At 37.1% G+C, this 20,596-nt stretch overlaps 1 protein-coding gene across 4 annotated transcripts in view; it reads right to left on the reverse strand.

Moving 5' to 3' along the window:
• Positions 1–20,596, reverse strand: part of BABAM2 (BRISC and BRCA1 A complex member 2) — a 171,436-nt gene that overhangs the window by 117,151 nt on the left and 33,689 nt on the right. For all 4 annotated transcript variants that reach the window (XM_032684413.1, XM_032684414.1, XM_032684415.1 and 1 more), the window contains exon 5: positions 3,449–3,643. In XM_032684413.1, the coding sequence (XP_032540304.1) occupies positions 3,449–3,643 (195 nt within the window). The remainder of the gene's footprint in view (positions 1–3,448; positions 3,644–20,596) is intronic.

Consider the following 20,596-nt stretch of genomic DNA (forward strand, 5'->3'; position numbering starts at 1 on the left):
TCCTGTACTGGTACCAAAAACTTGTCATACGCTTTTGCAAAACAGTCAGTACTCTTGCCTTCCCTGTTAATTAGCTGTGCTCATCCATCAACTGCTTTGAGCTCAGCGCAACGGACAACAGGAAGGTTGTCACTGGCCATATACTACCAGACCACAAGCCTCTGTAATGATGGACCACATCAAATGCTATTCATACTGATTTGGAAAGGAATTGGTCGAACAAAACCCTGAAGGAAATCAGCTTGCCGATGCAGAAGCCTTTCTGAGAAAGTACTGGAGGTCAAAGCCAATGGAAACTGCCCTTCCAAAATGAATAGTAAGCTGCTAAGCAGCTGAGGAATATAAGTGATTGTTTGCTCAGCACATTATTTTCTGTGGTACTGACATGAAACAAAACTGAGAAGGAAAAAATTCCTTCATTTATGTCATGACTAAATTAAGCAAAGATTTCACCCCAAGCAAGTAAGCACATATAGAGAGAGATGCTGTATTAGGCAGATACAGAATAAAAAATGTTAATGTCAGTGCCAATTTGTTTCTTGGTCTACCTACCAGGCATGAACTAGAGATAACTCATTCTACCTTCAAGTCACTAAACAAGAAAAAACAAGACCTGGAACACAATCGAAATCTTTCCAATGGTACCCTTTCAAGTTATATCATTTGCCATAAGGGTTTGTGTGATGCTGGACTGTAATCCACCCTGCTGCCAGCCAGCTCAGAACTGCCCTTAAAATTTGTCCCTCCTAGTCACACGAGACAGGCAAAGAAATTGCTCACAGAAACACTATGCAACAAGAAGTGAGTGTATATTAAATTCCAGCTCTGAAACCTTTCCTGATGATACTACTTGTGAGGACAGATGTCAACTTTCTAATGCTAGATTACTTATTCATGTAGAAAAATCACTGACTTCTTGTACACATAAAACATGAGGACTGCTATGGTGACAGTCAAGGTGCTTGCTTTTTGTTCAGAGTGAAATGGATATTATATACAGCGCTTCTCTTCTGGACTTACAAAAATGCCACACAACATTTCCCATAAAATCCAGAATTTCTTCTGGTAAAATATGGAGTCTAATGAACTGGGATAGCCACTGAACAGACGAATGGTCTCTAATAAAAGCATCAGCTGCTCCACAAAGTGGACTTTCAGTCTAGGTTTTTTATGTCATTCAATCAAGATTATTTTGCTAAGTATTACTTCCAAGAGTGTTCTGGCCAGACAGGGAGCAGGCCCTGTCCATGGTGCTCACCTACCCAGCCCCAACCAGCTGGATCCAGACATCAGTCAAGAATGATGAATTTCTGGCTACAGCACTGAGAAATTAGGTATTTAATGTGCTCCTGCACCAACTGGTACTGTGCCAGCATGAAGCTACTAGGCTAAATAATAGTTTGCCTATTTGTCATAGATCTAGGAGATCACTTCAGGAAATTAGAGATAATGGAACAAAGGTATAAAAGTGAATTTTTGTTCCATTTTGGTACACAGTGCTAAATTCAGGCCTCCTCTCCCAAGTTGTTTTAACTCACACACCTAAGATGATTGTTTTTATAATACTTTTATTTCAGAAATCTGCTGAACTACTATCGATTCCTGATAGACAGCAACGACATGAATTTCAATGACTTCTAGGCAGAGGAGATAATGGGCAGTTTACCTCCTGCTTTTTAAAACGCTCCTAATTTGCCGATCCTCAAGGCTAACAAAACAGTTGCAAAGGACAGGAAGGAGAACTACACAAGTTAGTTTCATAGTTTTGTTTTAGGACACTAATAAACAAGCCTCTGTCATGTAGATACCAGGTTCATAGAATCTCCAAACAGGACTCACAAGAATCTTATTGACAGAGAATGTAAACTTGGAAAACAAAGCATATGCTATGGAAACCTCCAAAATAGCTTTGTAATGATGAAAAGCATTTAACTCAAAAAGTATTTAAGATTTATTTTACTGGAATACTTTTAACTAAGACAGCATTTCAAATTTAAAAAAAAAAAGTTTTCTATTCAGTAACCAAAGATTCAAGAGGTTTGAGTAGATATGTCTTTCCTATGGAAAAAGGAGAAAAGCCCTATCATCTTGAGGAGAATTTTTGCAGCTGGCAAAAGCTATGATAAAACCTCAGTACAGTTTAGAAAGCCTTCTGTACTTCAATAAACCACTCTAATAAAATTTAGAGATGTAACAATTTTTTTGTGGTGCAAGCTACGGAGAATAAAATTTATAAACAAATTAATTTTAATGAAATATGATATATATACATTTAAAAAAATCTGAATTTCTCTGATGAAGAAAATTTTACTTGGGTTAAAATAAAAACAGCTTAGATGACTTGTCTAAGAAAAGAAAAACAGATGCATGTAAGTAGTGTCAGTTGTAAAGAAAACATCCTTGCATCACCTGTAACTTAAGGATGATTAAAGTGACACAAAGCTGAATTCTAGGCCCTGCTAACAGGAGTGCTGAATTTTCATCAATTTTCAGACTGCATCTATTTCAGAAGATACTGCTTCTGAAGGTCAGTTTATCTTAAGAGTATGCCATTTCTGAAAGCAAGAGGGAAACACGTTCATCATAACCACCATTAGATATTTCCTGACATATCTTACTCTAAACTTCCCATGATAAGTATTTTACCAGTAGAAAAAACCCCTGATTTTTGCAAAGTTTACTCTGTGGCAGAGATCGATTAAAAAAACCCAAACAATTCACACACAAACCAAAATGGCCACAAACCATTGCCAATGGCCCCATTTTAGAAGGCTGAGATGGCATACACAGAGTGTTTCTGTACAGCACAGCAAATTTCCCATGCAAGGGCTACAACTTCAGGAAACAGACATGCCATTTTATTGTCTGACTGTCTTATGAACGCATGGCCCTACAAAGTCACTGCTCTAGCCCATCTTGCCTCTTTTTGCAGAAAATTAAGTTGGGTTAGTTTTTCCTCTCCAGTATAGGTTCCCAAAACTCCTCAGCTTAGACAAGTGCGAGAGAGATACTGTCAACTGCAGCTACCAATTAAATCAACTCAATCATAATGTATCATAACCACATCCTGACACATCCTACCCCTAAGCAGGCTGGTTGGTTGGCAGGGTGTCATACCAACACTGTTATTCTACCTTTCAAATCTTCAGAGCTAACTCAAACTTCCACATAACACTGTACAGGCTTTTCAACAGTTTCAAAGTTTTCATCTATAAATCAGACGAACGAACACCAGGTTCAAAAGCAGTGGTTCACCTGGAAATCTGGTTCAACCAAGGTAATGGAATCACAGCAACATACAAAACAGGGAGTATAGAAAATCATCTGGAGTCAAATAGAAGTTTTCTCCACTGGAAACAGAAAGCATGACAATCCACAATAAGAACTCAAGTTTTCCAAGGTAAGATCTGTATTTGTTAAAAGCATTTTAGCTGAAATAATAGCTTACCCAGTTGTTTTTTTTGCCAGCATAGATTTCCATGTTTTCTCCATACTGGGGTTCTTCAAGTAACGTCTGATATTCAAACATGAGACGAGAGCTCTCACGTAATCGGCCACACTGAAATTGGTGATACTGCTGCACAAGTTCTTTCACAACAAGCAGGAGGCATTCAGGGTTTGAAGGATTCCAAGAAGCTAAATTCTGTTGAATTAGAAAAGAATGGAGATCAGAATTGTTTACAGTAACAGAAAGACAAGCAATCCCCCTTCTGTACTGATATGAGAGGCACATATGCACGTGGGAGCTTTGTGACAAAGCTAAACCATAATATTAAAAGGAAGGTTCTACCATGCTTTAGAAGAAAACCAGGTGAAACACCAAAAACTTAATGTCGAATAGGAGACTTACCATAAAACTGATAACAGGGCTACTACTAGGCATATATAGGTCTGAATTACCATTCTATTCTTTCCTAAAATTATACTGTTGCATCTGAGAACTTGAAAAGTTTGAATTAAATGATGACTGATATGAAACATACAAGCATTAGGTAAGCACACTCTGCACAGTAACTAATTTAAAAAGCAGTCAACCAAGTGAATATGCCAAATTGACACCAACTATAGAAACTGCTCTGCTTCACTACTCAAATAGTGGCTGTAGTATTCACAGTGATGGAGCAAACGGGTTCTCTTCTCTTGCCTCGACATTGTGATTTATTTCACCTTAACCGTCTCTTCACCAGAGTTACCTTGACTCATCCCCTTAACACAAATGCCATCCATACACACAAGTCTCTTCAATGTGCCTCGCGGAAATTTTTATTACAAGTTGACTGTCTTTCAAGAAACACAACTACCAGAAATAAAAATGCTAATACAATTAAGATAACTGTCGGTAGCACAGTAGCAATGTTATCACTCAGTTTAACTGCTCTTAACATTGGCTTGGACCAGTCTTCTGTGCACAGTAAGTTTTATTCAGGAAGGTATTTGACGTTACAAATCATGCCTAACGTGACCCATGCGTGCCTACATCCAGTTGACCTAAAATGGACCTATGTGAAAGGCAGATGAGGATCCACCTACACCCTGTGCTCTTAGAGCATGAGACAGTATTGATGCAAAAGTACTTAGGTCCTCATATGCTTCATTCATGGTTCCTCAAGAGGGTCTTCTAGATGCAAGCCCAGAGTATGTTAATGTTGTCATGTGGCTTTTGGTCATTTTTGAGTATAAGTAAAATTAATCTGTATTTCATAGAATCATGGGATGGTTTGGACTGGTAGGGACTTTAAAGATCATCTAGTTCAGGGGAGGGACGCATTCCACTAGACCATGTTTGCTTATCCAACCTGGCCTTCAACACTTCCAGGGATGGGGCATTCACAACTTCTCTGGGCAACCTGTCCCAGTGTCTCATCACACTCACAGTAAAGAATTTCTTCCTTATACCTAATCTTAACTTACCCTATTTCAATTTAAAGCTGTTACTCCTTCTCCCACCACTCCATGCCCTTGTAAAAAGTCCCTCCCCAGGTCTCTTGAAAGCCCCTTTAGGTACTGGAAGGCTGTATATGACACAGACATTTGACAACAAACTCATTCCAACAGGATTTTAAATTGCATGGATTGTACAGTGAACATTAAGAAACTCAGAACTGGCAAAGATGCCTGCATTTTACAATTAAGTGAAGATATAATATAATAGCTTCACATACAATTTCTTATCTGTATCTGTACTCAGCAGAGTTACAGACAGCATGTTACTTTTGTCCTGTAAGTTGTAGACATTTCATAAACAAATTATATGTATAATTTGCATTCTTCAGCAAGGACAAAAAAAAAAATCAATGGCCATGTTTTGCCTCTTCACTGAAAAAACTGCTTTGGTATGCAGCATTTTCTACAATGAAAGGGTAGAAAATATTTCTGTACTTTGAAGTAGATATCTTAAGTCTGCCTTGTATTCAAACATACAAAAAATGGTATTTCTTAAGCGAGGTTACATAAATGAATGAACATGGATAAAACCATGTCCCCCACAATACACAAGCTATTTATATTTTGTGTAACACCAAAAGCAACAAATACAAGTGAATGGGTTGCACAGAGAAGTCGTCGAGTCTCTGTCTTTGCTATCCTTGAACCTCTGCCTTTAGAAGCTACCACAGTGCCACAGACTGGACATTTGACCACGGCCTGACACAAAAGTACTCTGCTCTTCCCCCTCCTAGACAGGGGGAAGACCTATAAAACAGGAATATTATCAGTGCCATATCTTAAAAGGTAAACTACATTCCAGAGTAACTGCTGAATGGGGAAGAAACTAACGTGTTTCATGTAAGTTCCTCAAATACATACTACAGAGTGACTGAAAGCCTTGTTCTGCCTTGTCTGCCATCTACAGCTGGTAAAAATTTATTCTCAACTTGAAACCATTTAAGCTTATCCAATTCTATAAAATCCTAGAGAAAATCTGTCAGGTAGACAGCATCTTCTAGGAAACACATTTTCTGTCATGCAGTCTGAAACCAGACTGAGTATAACCTTAAATTTCCTGTTCCCAAGCTGCTGTTCAAATAAAGCATTTCCAGAAAGCCAGAGGATGTAATATGCCAGTATGTATTGATATCAGCCAGACAAGTGGGAATAACCTTTCCTCCTAATGACATTGGTATAACACAATAGAAATGTTCTGTCAAAGGAAATGACCAACAATATTTTAATAGCTGACCTAAATGCAACTGAACCTTTTGTTTTTTAAATAACGTTATACTACTTAACAAAAAAAGAGCAAGAGGAAATCCATTGTCAGTTTTGCAGCACAGAGCTAGAGTAGTGCTCTCTTCAAAGAATTCAAGAACACTCCATCAAAACTGCTTATTTTGTATTGCCTTAAAGCTACAGGAATTAAAATGAATGATTTGACTGTAGGATCCTTACTAAATAGCTTTCATTCAGTAACTAAAGTTTCAAAGTACAAAGTGGTTATAAAAATAAATCACCTGGAGAAAAATTCAACTACACACCCCATATACAACATATTCTCACTGATGAAAGAGTAAACATACAATGGCTACACAAATTTTCTGTAACACGAGTTCTAGCTTTAGAATTTATTATTGTAGTGCTTATTATTTGGCAATGGCCATTGTATTTCTACTCATTTTGCTAACTTTGCAGAAGGGTTGTTCTTTTCAGAAGACCTAAACTCATAAATTTTAACACAAACACTACTGAATACAATGCCATGTTTATGTATGAAATTTCTTACATATCTTAGTGTACCTTATCTGCCCTAAGCATTAGGTTCATTCACTTGAAAATACTTTTAAACAATTTTACTGTGATCCAATTTCATCAGCATGTCAAAATATGTGCTACATTGTTCTCAGTTTCAAAGAGCACCTTCTTTAATCTTCCTTCTATTTTTGAAATCAAAGTAAGCAACTACCTGTAACATATACGTTGAAACCTAAGGTAGAATTTTGAAGTTTGTCAAGTTTATCCCTTTTAGAGTGTCTTCACTGCTACAATTTCAGCATTATAAAGATTATTCCGAGAACACACAAGTATTTGTAACTTCAGTTGATGAGAGTAGTGCCCCTGCAACAGGAAGTTGACCTCCTTTTTTAAAGGTAAAGGATCTTCTAAATAAGATTTTATTTAGCGATGCAGTACTGTATTCACTATTAGACTTGGGAAATCGTTTTAATCAGCAAAATCTTAAACTAAAGGCTTTGGAGCAAAAAGAGTAGTAGCCTGTGCACTTCATTTTTTGATTGTTTGCCTGAAGGCTGCATTCCAGTCCTAGCCAATCCAGCTTTTTAAGAGATTGTATTTAAAAATATTAAAAGCATAAGAACAGAGTGAGCTACTGGTGTTTGTGTTCTACAGCTTCAGGTTCTGCCACAAAACTCCCATCTTGTATGAGAATTAAGCTCTGAATGCAACTTCAAAATTATGAGGTTTAGTTGTTAGAACTTTAGAAAAACCTGGAAATACAACCACAGACAGATTGATTGTTGAAGCCAAGAAGGTATGAAAAACACAATTAAAGAAATAACCAGCAAATATGTATACAGAAAAAGACTTGTTGCTTTCTGTGGCTTCTATCAAAATCTCCTTCTGCCTTGCTCACAAATTTATACTTTCACATCATTTTACCAAAATCACGTGCATGCTGAAAAGAGAGGTTTTTGTCTGAATTTGCCATAAAATTGTGATTTAAATGAATTTTATGCGGAAAATAATAAGCACAGGTACTGACACACTAAGTTACATATTTTACTCAGTAAATCCTGCCTAATTTGAAATGTAATTTCTACAGACTTTCCAGAGAGTTAATCAAATATAACAATCACTAATGCACTTAAAATAAAGAAATCTAGTCTTGGATACAATTCCTTGCCTTGTTTGACAATAGGTATCTTTAAGTGCACTCTGCAGTGCAAACTCACTAAGTTACTCAATAGTTAGCCAGCCAGACTGAAAATGGCCCACTGCACACCAATATACAAGTATGAATCAGTTCAAACTGTGCATCTGCAACTAGTTATGCATTCATGCTCATCTCATGTGAAGGCTTAATGCACATCTCAGATTGGTTATGACCATCTTTAACGTTACAATTCTTTCAGTGCATCCCTGAAGAACTTACCTGTCATTTCTAAAGACACAGATGGAGGCTCAATTAAACAATTCTCTACTGTCTAGGCACTGCTTGCATGTAACCCCACGATCTCCACTAAAACTAGGAGCAAATTCATGTTTCAGATCTTAATTTCAACATTTTAATTTTTAATTTTAATCTTTACTTATGGTTTTTGGCTTGCCCATACTGCAACTTGTGCAACTTTTATTTTCTAAAAAGATCAATTGTTGCCTCATCTTAGGAGATATTGTGGACACGAAAGCCTGGTAAATGTCATCTGTGAAAAGTGGCTCATTCCTATTTTTCCAGTTAGGGAATGAATTCAAAATGATCACAGAATATGCTGAATTGGAAGGGATCCACAAGGATCATTGAGTCCAACTCCTGGCCCTGCACAGGACCATCCCCAAGAGTCACACCATGTGCCTAAGAGTATCATTCAAACTCTTCTTGAACTCTGTCAGGCTTGATGCTGTGACCACTGCCCTGGGGAGCCTGTTCCAGTGCCCAACCACCCTCCGGGTGAAGAACCTTTTTCTAATATCCAACCTAAACAGGGATAAATTCAAAATGGTCTACAGGAAAAGTAATGGAATGAGAACTTCCATATGATAGAGACCAGACTCTGGAAGCATCATTGCCCACACAGTTGTAGCTACTGTCATACAGAAGATGGCCAATAACTATCCCTGAGTAAGCAATTTAATAAGTAAGTTAAATATTCTTATGTGGCAGAAGTTTCCCTGGCTGATTTTTTTTCTTATTGGACTAAGATTCAAGAAAAGGTCTTTCTAAAAACAGTAATCTAGACCTTAAAGTAATCAGCCAATACCATGTACATCCACATAGTTTGCTCTCCAGGTCATGTTATGTGGCAATGAGTCAAAAAATAATATTCAGTTATTAAACAGAGATTAATAGACCATAGGCATCCAGTAAATTGTGTCTACACTGGAGAAATCCAAGTGATTCAGGAGTTCTGTCGAACTGCCAGATACTAAGTTAAACAATCTCACCAAAGAGCATTGGTTTTCACTAAGGAGCATAACCCCACAGATGTTTTCAGGTTGCAAAGTCAATCTGAGAATTCCCTGGTCCTTGATACTGCCTCCTGACAGAAGCTGCCTGCATAGTAAGCAAACAGTTTCATAAGGAAGGTTTTTTGAAAATCAGACATGACCGAAGAGTTGAGAAAATTAATTCATGGTATAAAGAGGCAGAGTAAAGCTGTTGTAAGGCCACCCACAGAGTGCAATTTAAGACATTTCAACAGTAACTCATTTAAATGAGTAGCAATGACACCAACTGGATTTCCAAAAAAGACAAGAAAAATTTGCAGCCAGACAGTATCAGTTCTAGTGAGACCTTCTTACAGGTGAGGCAAGTGAAAAACCCCCCAACAAAGTAGCTTCTCAGCTCTACTAGCAAAGACATGCAGAGTTTAACTTTCCAAAGTAGCCATACTATTCAACTTTTGGCAAAGAAACCACATTTAAATTTTGCTCTGGAACATTTTGTGTTTGTAGTCTTTATTTCATCCTTCCAAAAAAGCTAATCAAGAATCTATACAAGCTACTCAGTGTCTGCGATTACCTACTTCCCCATTTTTTTGGAATACAATGCACCTCACGTTCCATAAAGCTGATAATTCATAGTCTCCTTCACAGGTTATTGCTTATTTCACAACTCCAGGCAATGTCTGCAGCAAACTATAATTCTACACTATCAGAAAGAAAATACGGTAACAATTTCTAATTGATCTGAAGTTGTTTTTCTTTGAAATGTGTTTAAATATCCAGGTTGCCAGAATATCTTCCAGGAATGTGATTTTAAAGAAGACAGATTGTAACTGTTTTTCCTGGCTATACTACAGGAAATAACAGCAAGATCTTATTTTAAGTTAGTGTACTTTTATATTTCTAAGCATGAAATTAACTTTCATGAGAAAATGTCAGTAAACAAAACCTCCCAAGCCCATAACAGTGGTATTGCATTTCTGTAGAATCTTTTATCCAGAATTATCATAGAGAATAATGTTAAGTACAGATTTGCATTTTGTTTATATCTCTGCATACCACATGCGCACAACTTTCATCCTACAGTGGCTAAAAATCAGTATCAATGTAAGTTTTTACCTGAAATGAGAAAGATCACATTTTGATATCAGCACTTATCCTCCACATAAATACAGAGGAGATACGGGTCCAGTGGTTACAACATTAGTCTAGAAACTTGCATATCTGGTTTCAGTCCCTGCTTTGCTGTAATCTTCATAGGCCACCACAGGGATTTTGCTCACAGAAAAAGGCACAGGATAATTATCTACCATATGCTCACATCTTTCTATCAACAGATATTTTTCACAGTATTTGCAGGGCTGGAGTGTTATAACAACTTCAAAGGCTTCAGTTTCTTAGCAGCCAGCACTTAAACATCCTACAGGCTGCAGTTTCATATCAATCACTGTAAACCTACATGCCATCTACTTGTCATCTTATTTTCACAGGTTCTTCATATCCCTCTCCCCCGAAGCACCACTGGAACAACTTTCTGGAGTGATCTGCTTGAAATGATCATTTTTGGGCCCAAGTAAACATGAAAACTTAACATTTCATAAAAACAGTTCCGACTCAGGAGCATTTTTGTCATTGCAAGTACAACCAAAGAACTTACAGACCTTGTGTGCTCTAGTAGCTACTGTGTATAACAAATAAAAAGTTTGCACAAACCGAAGCTTGGGATTGCAAGTACTTAATTTTAATTTTTATTTTTAGCAAGAGGCTGTGAAAACTGGATGCAGGAATCACAATATCTTATAAATGGTTAGTCAAAATCCTGAATACCTGAAGGCCTTGAATTAGCAGGAAAATCCAGTGCAGGAAAACAACACACTAAGAAATTATTTCTCCTTTCAGAAAAGTACTTTACATCTTATTTAAATTTTTTTCCCTTTTTCTTTTTCCACTGGCTATGTAGTGTGATCCTTGATTAATGATCCGATACCTAAAGCAACTCTAAAATAAATTCCAGCAAATCTGACACATGGAGAACACTCAGTTCTGCATTTACCTAGAATAAATGAGCCACTGTCTCTCAAGTACCATTCACCTGAAAAAGGAAAGAACTCAACTTCCAAAAGTTACTACAGATTTTTCCTATTCCCTGCTGTAAGAGCAGTTAAGAGGCAGCTGATCTTGGTATGTTAAGGGTGCTCTGGAAATGAAGAATCTGTGAAGCTGAGCCCGGAAGAACATTTTTAAGTTGTGCACTGCTCCTGATAAAGTCTGCCTGCTTCTCCCACAGAGCTCTCTTACAAGATAATCAGGCCCTTAAAAGCTACGACTGCCTACTATCTAATTAATCTCCAAAAAACTTGGCACATAAACGTTTCTTGTCCAACTTTGCTAAGGGATTAGAGCAAGTTTTGTTCCTTTCCAGACATCTCAGCACACCTCTCCCAGAAAGCAAATGGTACCTTTACCTGGTCTGAGAAGGAATTTCTTAAATCCCTCAGCACATACAAATTCCGGCATAGGGAATCCAACACACTAATCATTAGTTAATCCGTGTAAGTACACTGCATTTCTTTCCCTTGGGAGTCAGTTACCAGAGGTATACATATTTAACCAGACATGGTAAGTAAAAGGAACAATGCAAGAAGACAAGACTAATTTCCACACAAGGCATTACACACATGCATCTTTTACCTAAAGACTTACTTATCATGCCGTGATGGTAGTGTGAACAACTCCTCAGACCCTCAGTGGACCAGAGAATAGACCACTGTTAAAGCTTTACCTCTAGAGTCCCTTTTAAATAGCAAGTCTTTCACACTTATCAGCTCTTGTGGTTCTTCCCTTCCTGTCAACACAATTAATTTTAGCTACAGCAAAAAGGCAGAACCTTCACAGCTAATGTTTTGGACAGCATCCATTAACATCCCTTGAGTATTTATCGTTGGGTGGCACATGCAGAACTGTTTTCTTCTACCATTTTTTCTCCTCCCAAAATCCTATAAATTAAAATCAATATATAACATGGTGGATCTCGCTGGCCAAGCAGTATTGTCATCTTCATTTTCACATTTGTAATAAAGAGAATTTATATGGTCTTGTAAATACAGTCCCTAAAGAAGACATTTACAAAATACCATTGTGTAAATCAGAAGACACTGAAAATCAAAATTATTTCTCTACCATACAGGACAAATTATTGCAAATTAGTTATCTCTTTTCTAAAAAGCAGCATAAGGACACTCATTTGGTTCCTTTATACAAATAAAAGCTGTATCTCTGGGAAGATACAGGTATACAAAAAAATTCATGTGAAGTTGTATGAACACTTTTATGGCAAACGAAAGATTCAAGATGCTGACTAAATTTGAACTATATTTCTGTAGTTATCTAAAACAGAGCAGATATGCCTGAGGATCTGAAATGGAAGATAACAAGGAAACACAGACATAAAAGCATGTAAAGAATGAATAAAACTAAGAGAGGTTTTGAAACAAATATAGGCTGAAACTTAGACCAGTAAAAAGGAAAAAACATAACTTGAGCCCTCCTCCATTTGGGAAATGAACATATCTTTTAAAAATTACTCTGAGTGCAAAGACATTTATTTGCCCCAACAGTATCTTCTGAAGGAAAGATCCTGCAGGGCACCAAACTTAAACTAATTCTATTGCAGAAAAGTACAAATTATAATAGAATTCACAGTATAGAATGTAATCAAATATGAAACTGCATTATCAGACAGAATGACTATTTCTAACTGACTTTCTGTAATCAGTTAATTTAAAAGTCTGTTCTGCTTGCATATTCATAAGAAATGACCGACTTTCCCTACAGAAAAATGAATTATAATGGCACAACAATGTGAACTCAAAGGGCATACTACACAGAACTTAAAAGTATTCTCAGTTCAGGAAGACTATGCTAGAGTCAATCTTTTCCCCTCAAAAGAAGCCACCCAAACCCAAACAAATAAAAATCCTTGCAAACGTGTTTATAGAAAGTTAAAAAGTTGTTGCCTTCCAGACGTGCTATTTCTTACTGTTCTAGAGTTCTTGTAAGGAAGAGGAGTGTATTGTGCCAGTAATGTCACACCTAAGGGTCAGAATCCATTAATTTTCTGCCAGTTTCTCTAATAATATTTTTTCCCCATTTTTTAAGAAAACATTGTTCAAGTAAAGTATATTTTAATAAACTGAAGTAAAAAAATAGTCAAAACTACATTATCAATTTGCTGGTTTACATTAAAGAATTATAAATACCAACACATTATCATTGCACTCCGACACTTCCACATAAAAGATGTTCTACTTTCATAAGTCTGGCTTGGGAGATCTAACTTAACATTTTTGGTATAAAGTAACTATAACTTGAAAGTGAATGAGATGCTCAAATTCACTATGCCACGCTTACCACTAGCAAGGACTGTATTTCCTGCAAAGCAGCTGTATTATGCATCATAGAATCACAGAATGGTTTGGGTTGGAAGGGACATTAAAGCTGACCTAGTTCCAGCTCCCTGTCATGGGCAGGGACAACTTCCACTAGACCTGGTTGCTCAATGCCCCACCCTGCCTGGTCTTGAACACTGCCAGAGATGGGGCACTTAAAACTTCTCTGGGCAATCTGTTCCTCACCTCACCACCCTCACAGTAAAGAATTATTTATATATACATACAAATAAATGAACACATTTAGCCATCTGTGGCAATCTGAAGTTATGCTGCAGCACAAATTTTTTCTCTAACACAACACCTCCACCTGAGAAGTCTTCAGCTTGCTTAGATTGAAAGAGGTAATAGAAGAGTTGCTAGATAAAGCTTCTTAAATGATAAATGGTGAAAAGTCTCTGAAAGTGGTCAGAGTCTCTGAAAACTATTAGACCAGAGGAGTTAAAAGGAGGAGCTCTTGTCTTGTCTTCATGGACTGTTAGTTGCCCTTGTGAAAACATCCAGCAACGTGAACAACTGATATCCAGAGGGAGCAAGCCACAGACCCAATAGTCATTGCCTACAAGAATAATTGCAGATTCAGTGCCTCCTCAAAGAATATTCAAAGGTCTTCCTCAGCATTTGTTACTTAACTTAAGCACACAGTTCAAAACTTAGATTTTTCTCTTGCTCACTTTGGTGGATTTCACTTATCCTTAAGGCGAGATACATTAGTACAAGGTACTAATATAGACTGACTGTATTTTGTAGGCTCTGAGAATATCCCATCAGAGATAAGGGGATTGGAGGACCATAAAATGTTAAATGGACTTCCAAAGGAAATCTTGAACCATTGTGCCCATAAAGAGACTGATTGACTAGCATTATTGCAGTTAATGAGTTCACACAAACTGTGACAAACAACCTGAAGAACTGGAAGGAAGACCAGGAAGACTGAAATAGAGAGTACCTAACTGGACTAGTATATTAAATAAACCCCAAAATTAAATAAAGGGTGTTAAGAAACAAAACTACTAAGTTTGAAATATATTCAGATTTCATTTGCACAAAGGTCCCTTGCTGAACCGCATAAAAATCAAGTATATTGGCAAAGTCACCTAACAGAGTTTTGCCTATATACAGACTATAGTTTTAGGCACAGGGTAAGCTTTAGTTTGTGTACTGGCTCGCTAACAGCCTGCTCAGTTCTTTCTCACATTCAGGATTGGTTGCAAGCTTTTCCCACCTCTAGCCTTTCCAGTGACCTCAGGATCAGAGAACAGCGAGGTTGTGAAGGTAAGCCAGTGATCTCTCATGCCATGCAAGAACTCCAGCAATAAATGTTGCTAGTGTTCATACTGCAGTGCTTGGCTAACACTAACACCCAGCTATATAAGCACTCCTCCTCCACTTACCAGAATTTCAGGATATGCTCCTAGGGGAGCAAAAGAAAGAATACTCATTCAAACATGCAGGTTGGTTCTAGCAAAGAGACAGCAGTCTTTCTCAAGCCTCACAGCAACTGTTGCCCACCTAAGAAATTAGTGAATTCATTACGAAGTCAAGATTAATTGAACATGAATTCAAAAGAAGATCCAGACACTCAGGAGGCCAGTGCTCTGGAATCAGATATAAACTAAACACACATAGCTTGAAAGAAATGTAAGCCTAAACATCTTTTTCAGCCTTAACTACATTAAGATTTAAGCATCCTGTTATTCTGGTCCAACCTTCTGGTCCATCTAACTGTGTAACCATGAAAAAGATGGTCAAACTCATGTGACAAATGACAGTTATCTTTATTTTTTCCTAATAAAATGCTATGAATGGAAAACTATAAATTTTTTTCTCCCCCTATTTTACTACTGCACAATAAGTCCTTTATCACATGGAATTTAGTTAGTATGGTAAAAACCCCCATTTTCTCCCATCCTGCCATCCTTCAGTCAAGTGGTCCACTCACATTCCTAATGTTCTCCAAAAGTTAGTCTTTCTTGGACTGAAATACTATATTTTAAAAGCCAATATTCTAGATTTTTTCGTATTCTAGGGAGAAATTGCATTATCAGATAAGCTTGTGCCAAAAAAATGAAAGGAAATGTTTCCCTACGGAGCCCTTTACAGAACTAATGGAATTAATTTTGCCTTCTACACTAGCAAGATTTAAGCAAGAAAGGCAAAACTACCTGGCTTAAGAGATATTTTCTTCCCTCAAAATTAAATAAGTAGTTTCAAACTGCAAATTTTTTTTTTTTTTTTTTTAATTTCTGGATTCACTAGGCAAAAAGTCCAGCCAAAATGTTGCAACTAAGTAAAGCAGAACTTGTGACCTCAGCATATTCTTTTCTGCTTACACTTTGAGATAGAAAACCATGTTTTATAAACTGTGATAGGAAATGCTGAGGTTCTGGAAAAAGAAAGTAAGGTAAATATATGTAATGACTTCACATTAATAGAAAATTACAAAGGAATACAAGGCAGCTAACTCCCCCTCCCTATAAATAAATATTAACAATTCTGGACAAAAAGGACAAATAAAAATGAAAGACTGAAAGGGAAATTAAGAAGAACTAAAACAAGGAGAAAAAGTAATAGTTTCCCAGTGTAGAAAGGTCTTGAAGGAAGTAAAGATGGAAAGATTACAGGATAAAACTTATTTTCTGCCATCCTCTTAAGTTCTTTCTGCTGAACCACATAGTCACCATCTTTACCACATGGCTACACAGACAATCCTAAGACTCGCTCTTCTGAGCACCGTATGACTTCTCAGAAGGGCCTTCTGACTGCTGGTTGCAGTCAAGCTGGCCAGGCAATGCCAGGACAGGATTCCAAGCCAGAATCCTCTTTTGGGGATTTCTCCTTTTAAACTCAGTACTTATTCAACTTGGCAGGGGGATTGATGATGATCTGCAGAGGGTCCTTCCAACTCTAACTATTCTGTGATTTTGTGATTTCCTGAGGAACTGTGTGGAGCTCAGTCACCAAATCCAGATCAACATACATTCAAAATTAGATTCTTTCAGATTTGGCTTAGAAAGGAATGTTGCACTGGCATATCTCTATTGTTTGAAAAATGGGACAAAAACGTATACAATAAATGCCAACAATACCAGTCATAAAGTCCTTCTTCTGGGAAAGTTCCTGAATTAAAATACTTGCCTGGTGGTATAAAATGTGATTTTGTTACCACTGCCTATCCATACCAGACCAATCTCAGCAAGGCCACAGTGACTGTATGTATGTATACATCAATACATATGCACACATACAAACATCCCCCATATATACAAATAAGTAGGGATCAATAGAAAGAGAAAGGAATAAACAGTTTTCAGAATTCATGTTAGTTTTATAGAATTAAATGATAAATAACACTGGATTATAAATAATCAAAACACTCCTTGACATATAAAGTCAGGATATGACTGAGAAGTAAACACAAAAAATGTGAATATAAAGAAGTTCAAAATAGGAAAAAACTCTCTTCTAATAACATGCAGGATCCAATCCTGCATTCTGTTTTTCTTCAACTTCCCAAGTTCAACTGAAGCCAAAGTAATTTAAGGCTTTCACTACAAGAGCAGCAGGCTAGGGGTCCAAGAATGAAATCTTGTGCTGCCATCTGAAATTAGAGTAAGCAGAAGAAACAGCAATGCTAAAACAGTTCGAACCTATCCACCCACTACTGTGGCGTTAAACTTTAAAATCATATGCTGAAAACCATCGTGGTCATAGCCTTATGTAGGGCTTTCATACTAGAACACATATCACCTGCATCTTTGCTAACAATACAACTGAAAAGACTTTTCAAAACAAAACAGGTCAAACAGCATTAGTTAATCTAAAGGGGTTTTGTGCTTTTTTGTAGTTACTGTGAGCAGGAGAACAATTGACACTGTTAAACATCTGTCTCAAGCACCTGACAGTAAATGAAGAACACTTAATGGAAGAGAGAGATATTTAAAGGTTCTCTTCACCACCCATTAAAAGCTAACTCAGCAACCAACAGAAATAATGATTAAGACTTTGAACAAAGACATAGAAAACAATACAACCTTCACAACAGTATCATATAGCCAAGTGATAAATATGGAGTCTAATAAGCACAAATACAAGAACTTAAAACAAACACTGGTCTTCGCAAGATATAGAGCATGACAGCCAATACACCAGAGTAGCAAAATTAGGTCAATCAGCTCCACAATGACTGCAATCTGTACTCAGTATTAGCAATTAGACAAGGGGAAACAATCTTTCCAATGCTAGGTACCGGCATGACAACTGCGGCGGCCCATTCTCTGAAATTCTGTGATGACAATGTCTTCCTTCCATGCAAATGCAGCACAAAGTATTCCCACAAGGAATATACCATACACTACCCCACAAAGACATATTCAGCACTTAGCAGGTTTCAGGAAATGCTCATGTTCTCTTGTCTCCATTCCCACTAAGGCTAATGAAGCCTTTGCGACAGCGATGGGTGGGCAGAATAATTCTGGGAAGACTAGCTGGAAACCCAAATCCTTGAACTGACAGTTAGCTTGTACACACTACTGTTAGCTTGTACACACTACTGCTGCCTCCTCTTTTTTTTCCTCCAAACAGAGGATATTTCAAAATCATTGGAAAAATGGGGTTAACATTTTTCATAAGCACTTCAGTTATTAACTGGCTCACATTAACAATCAACTAGGCTAACATAACAAACAATTCTTGTTACTCAAACTGGCGTCATTGTAATGAGCTCCAAATTAATCTCATCCGTACACAATCACTAATCTTGTTGTGTGCCAACTGGATTTTTAATCAGAACGGAGTGAATCATAGGTTGTTTTTAAAATACATTTCTAATACTTGTCATCCAAAATGAATACACACTAGAGCAGGGAAGAACTTTCCTATTTACATTCTGAGAAGTTGATTTTATTTATGCCTACTAGACACACAGGTATCAAATGCATTCAACAGGAAAAGATTTTTAATGAGAATAAAGAATAAAACTGTTTATTTCTAATAATGCTTTGAGCATGAACAGCATCACCAATCTAAAGAAGCTAGCCCCCAGACTGTAATTAATACTATATGACAAACCAAAATAAATGGACCACTTGCCCCTCTGTTGAGTTGCTCCATAATGCCTACATCTAGAAGATGAGCACGCACACAATCAGATGCTGCAACCATCAGAGTAACTACTTCTGGTAAAACACATAATGAAGCATATATTTTGTGGTGTTGAACTTGAGACTCCAGCAGAGTTTCAAACCCAAGTGTCTAATATTTGTGCAAGGCACAAAAGCAAAGATGAGTTTTAATGAGCATTTTCAGCTTGACTCTGCACTTGCATTGTCAGTGAAAGAACACAGTTGACTATCTCTGCTTATAATAACAAGAGTGCTCAACATATCACCCCACTGCTGAAATGCTGGCCCAACCATTTAGGAATTCTCCGGGGGAAAAAAAAAAAGATACCATGAACTCTTCATCTACAGCATCTACTTTTTAAAATGCAGTATTTCTGGAATCTTGCTTTAGCTGTCTGGCTAACAGCTGCTTAACTGAACACCTGTTAGCACGGTCAAATGAAAACCTAACTCGAAAGTCTGCCCGTGGCCATGTAAACTGAAGAGTGACTGATCTGCAACACAGCCATTCAAATGTCTTCAGGGAAGTCTACTGCCAGCTTCTATTAGAGCCACACGAGCTTGTGGAATCTGGAGTACCTGGTTCTTGTTTCAAGCTAAGCATAATGCCTGACTCAAGCCATGCAACAGCATGTGATGACTTCTTGGAAAACGAGACACTCAGGCAGACGAGAGCAGCGCATAAAGGCTCAATGTAAGAATTCCCACAGATCCAACATCACATATTACTTGCTTGGAGACTGTACTCCTCATTTAATAAAATCTACATGCTTTTGTGCATGGTAGATTCTGTTTTGATTGCCGGAACTGTTGCATCAGAAGTATTTGAAGATTGCTCAAGATTAGGAGCATTAAATTACGGTCAACGTGCTAATCTGTATTTTACTTCTAGTCAGTAGAAAGATATGTTAAAGCATTAAAGAATTCTGCTAATGTCTTAGAATTTGATTAAAATTATCTTCATTAAACAGTTCTCACATTTGTGGGAAAAAAGGGAGCTATTCAAAGACTTAGCACAATAACCAAGTTATTGTTAATGTAACATTCTGAAGAAAAACTCTACAAACCAGAGGGAACATTAAACAGCAAATGCAAAAGCAAAAGTACTCTATACAGACCAAAGCTGCAAGGTGGAGATAACACATTCCATACCATCAGATGGACTGCAGGAGAATGACCAAAGACCTTATCAAAAGTGATTACATTTACCTAGTGAATGTTATAGAGAGGCATAATGACTAATGTAAAACAAAAACTGTTGGTTTGCAAATTTATTCTTTGGTTTCTTTTAATTAATTTTAAATTGGCTGGTTAATATCTCATTATGTATCAAGAAGCGAATGGCTATTCAAGTTGCTTTCCAACAAAGGGGACAGGAAGTTTGTTCTGTGCTTAGGCAGAAAAGCAACACTCCCAAAAGAAGCATCATTAATGAACAATGTAAAAAAGAAAGAAAGAAAAATAAGTATGTTTTTATTCTTGCAGGTTTGCCTGTGGATCACTACTGTTAGGGACTCCTTTTCACAAAAGAAATGCAGCACCGTATCACTCTCAGCAAGCTTCTCCATCTGAACAGCATTTCTGCAAGATGCCCAAAATTGTCTTTATTTCATATCTCATTTGCTATTTGTTATTAATTTCAGTTTTCCAGTACATTAAGAAGTCCTCCTTTTCCTTAAACGTCAACTGCAGACAGTGGTTGCTAATATGAACATTTCTCAGGAGGTTGTAAGAATGTGAAACAAAAGAGGAAAAGAGGAAAATAGAACTGGTAAATAAGGAGTGTGAAAACAATTTTAGAATTGTCATAGAAAGTAAAACCTTTTCTATAAACAAGCCTAATGAAATTGATGTTCATCAGCACCATACCTACTTCCCAAAAGAGTTTGTGAGGTTAACAGGAAAATGATT

Source organism: Chiroxiphia lanceolata, chromosome 3 (assembly GCF_009829145.1).
Source record: "Chiroxiphia lanceolata isolate bChiLan1 chromosome 3, bChiLan1.pri, whole genome shotgun sequence".
In the NCBI taxonomy this organism is placed as follows: domain Eukaryota; kingdom Metazoa; phylum Chordata; class Aves; order Passeriformes; family Pipridae; genus Chiroxiphia; species Chiroxiphia lanceolata.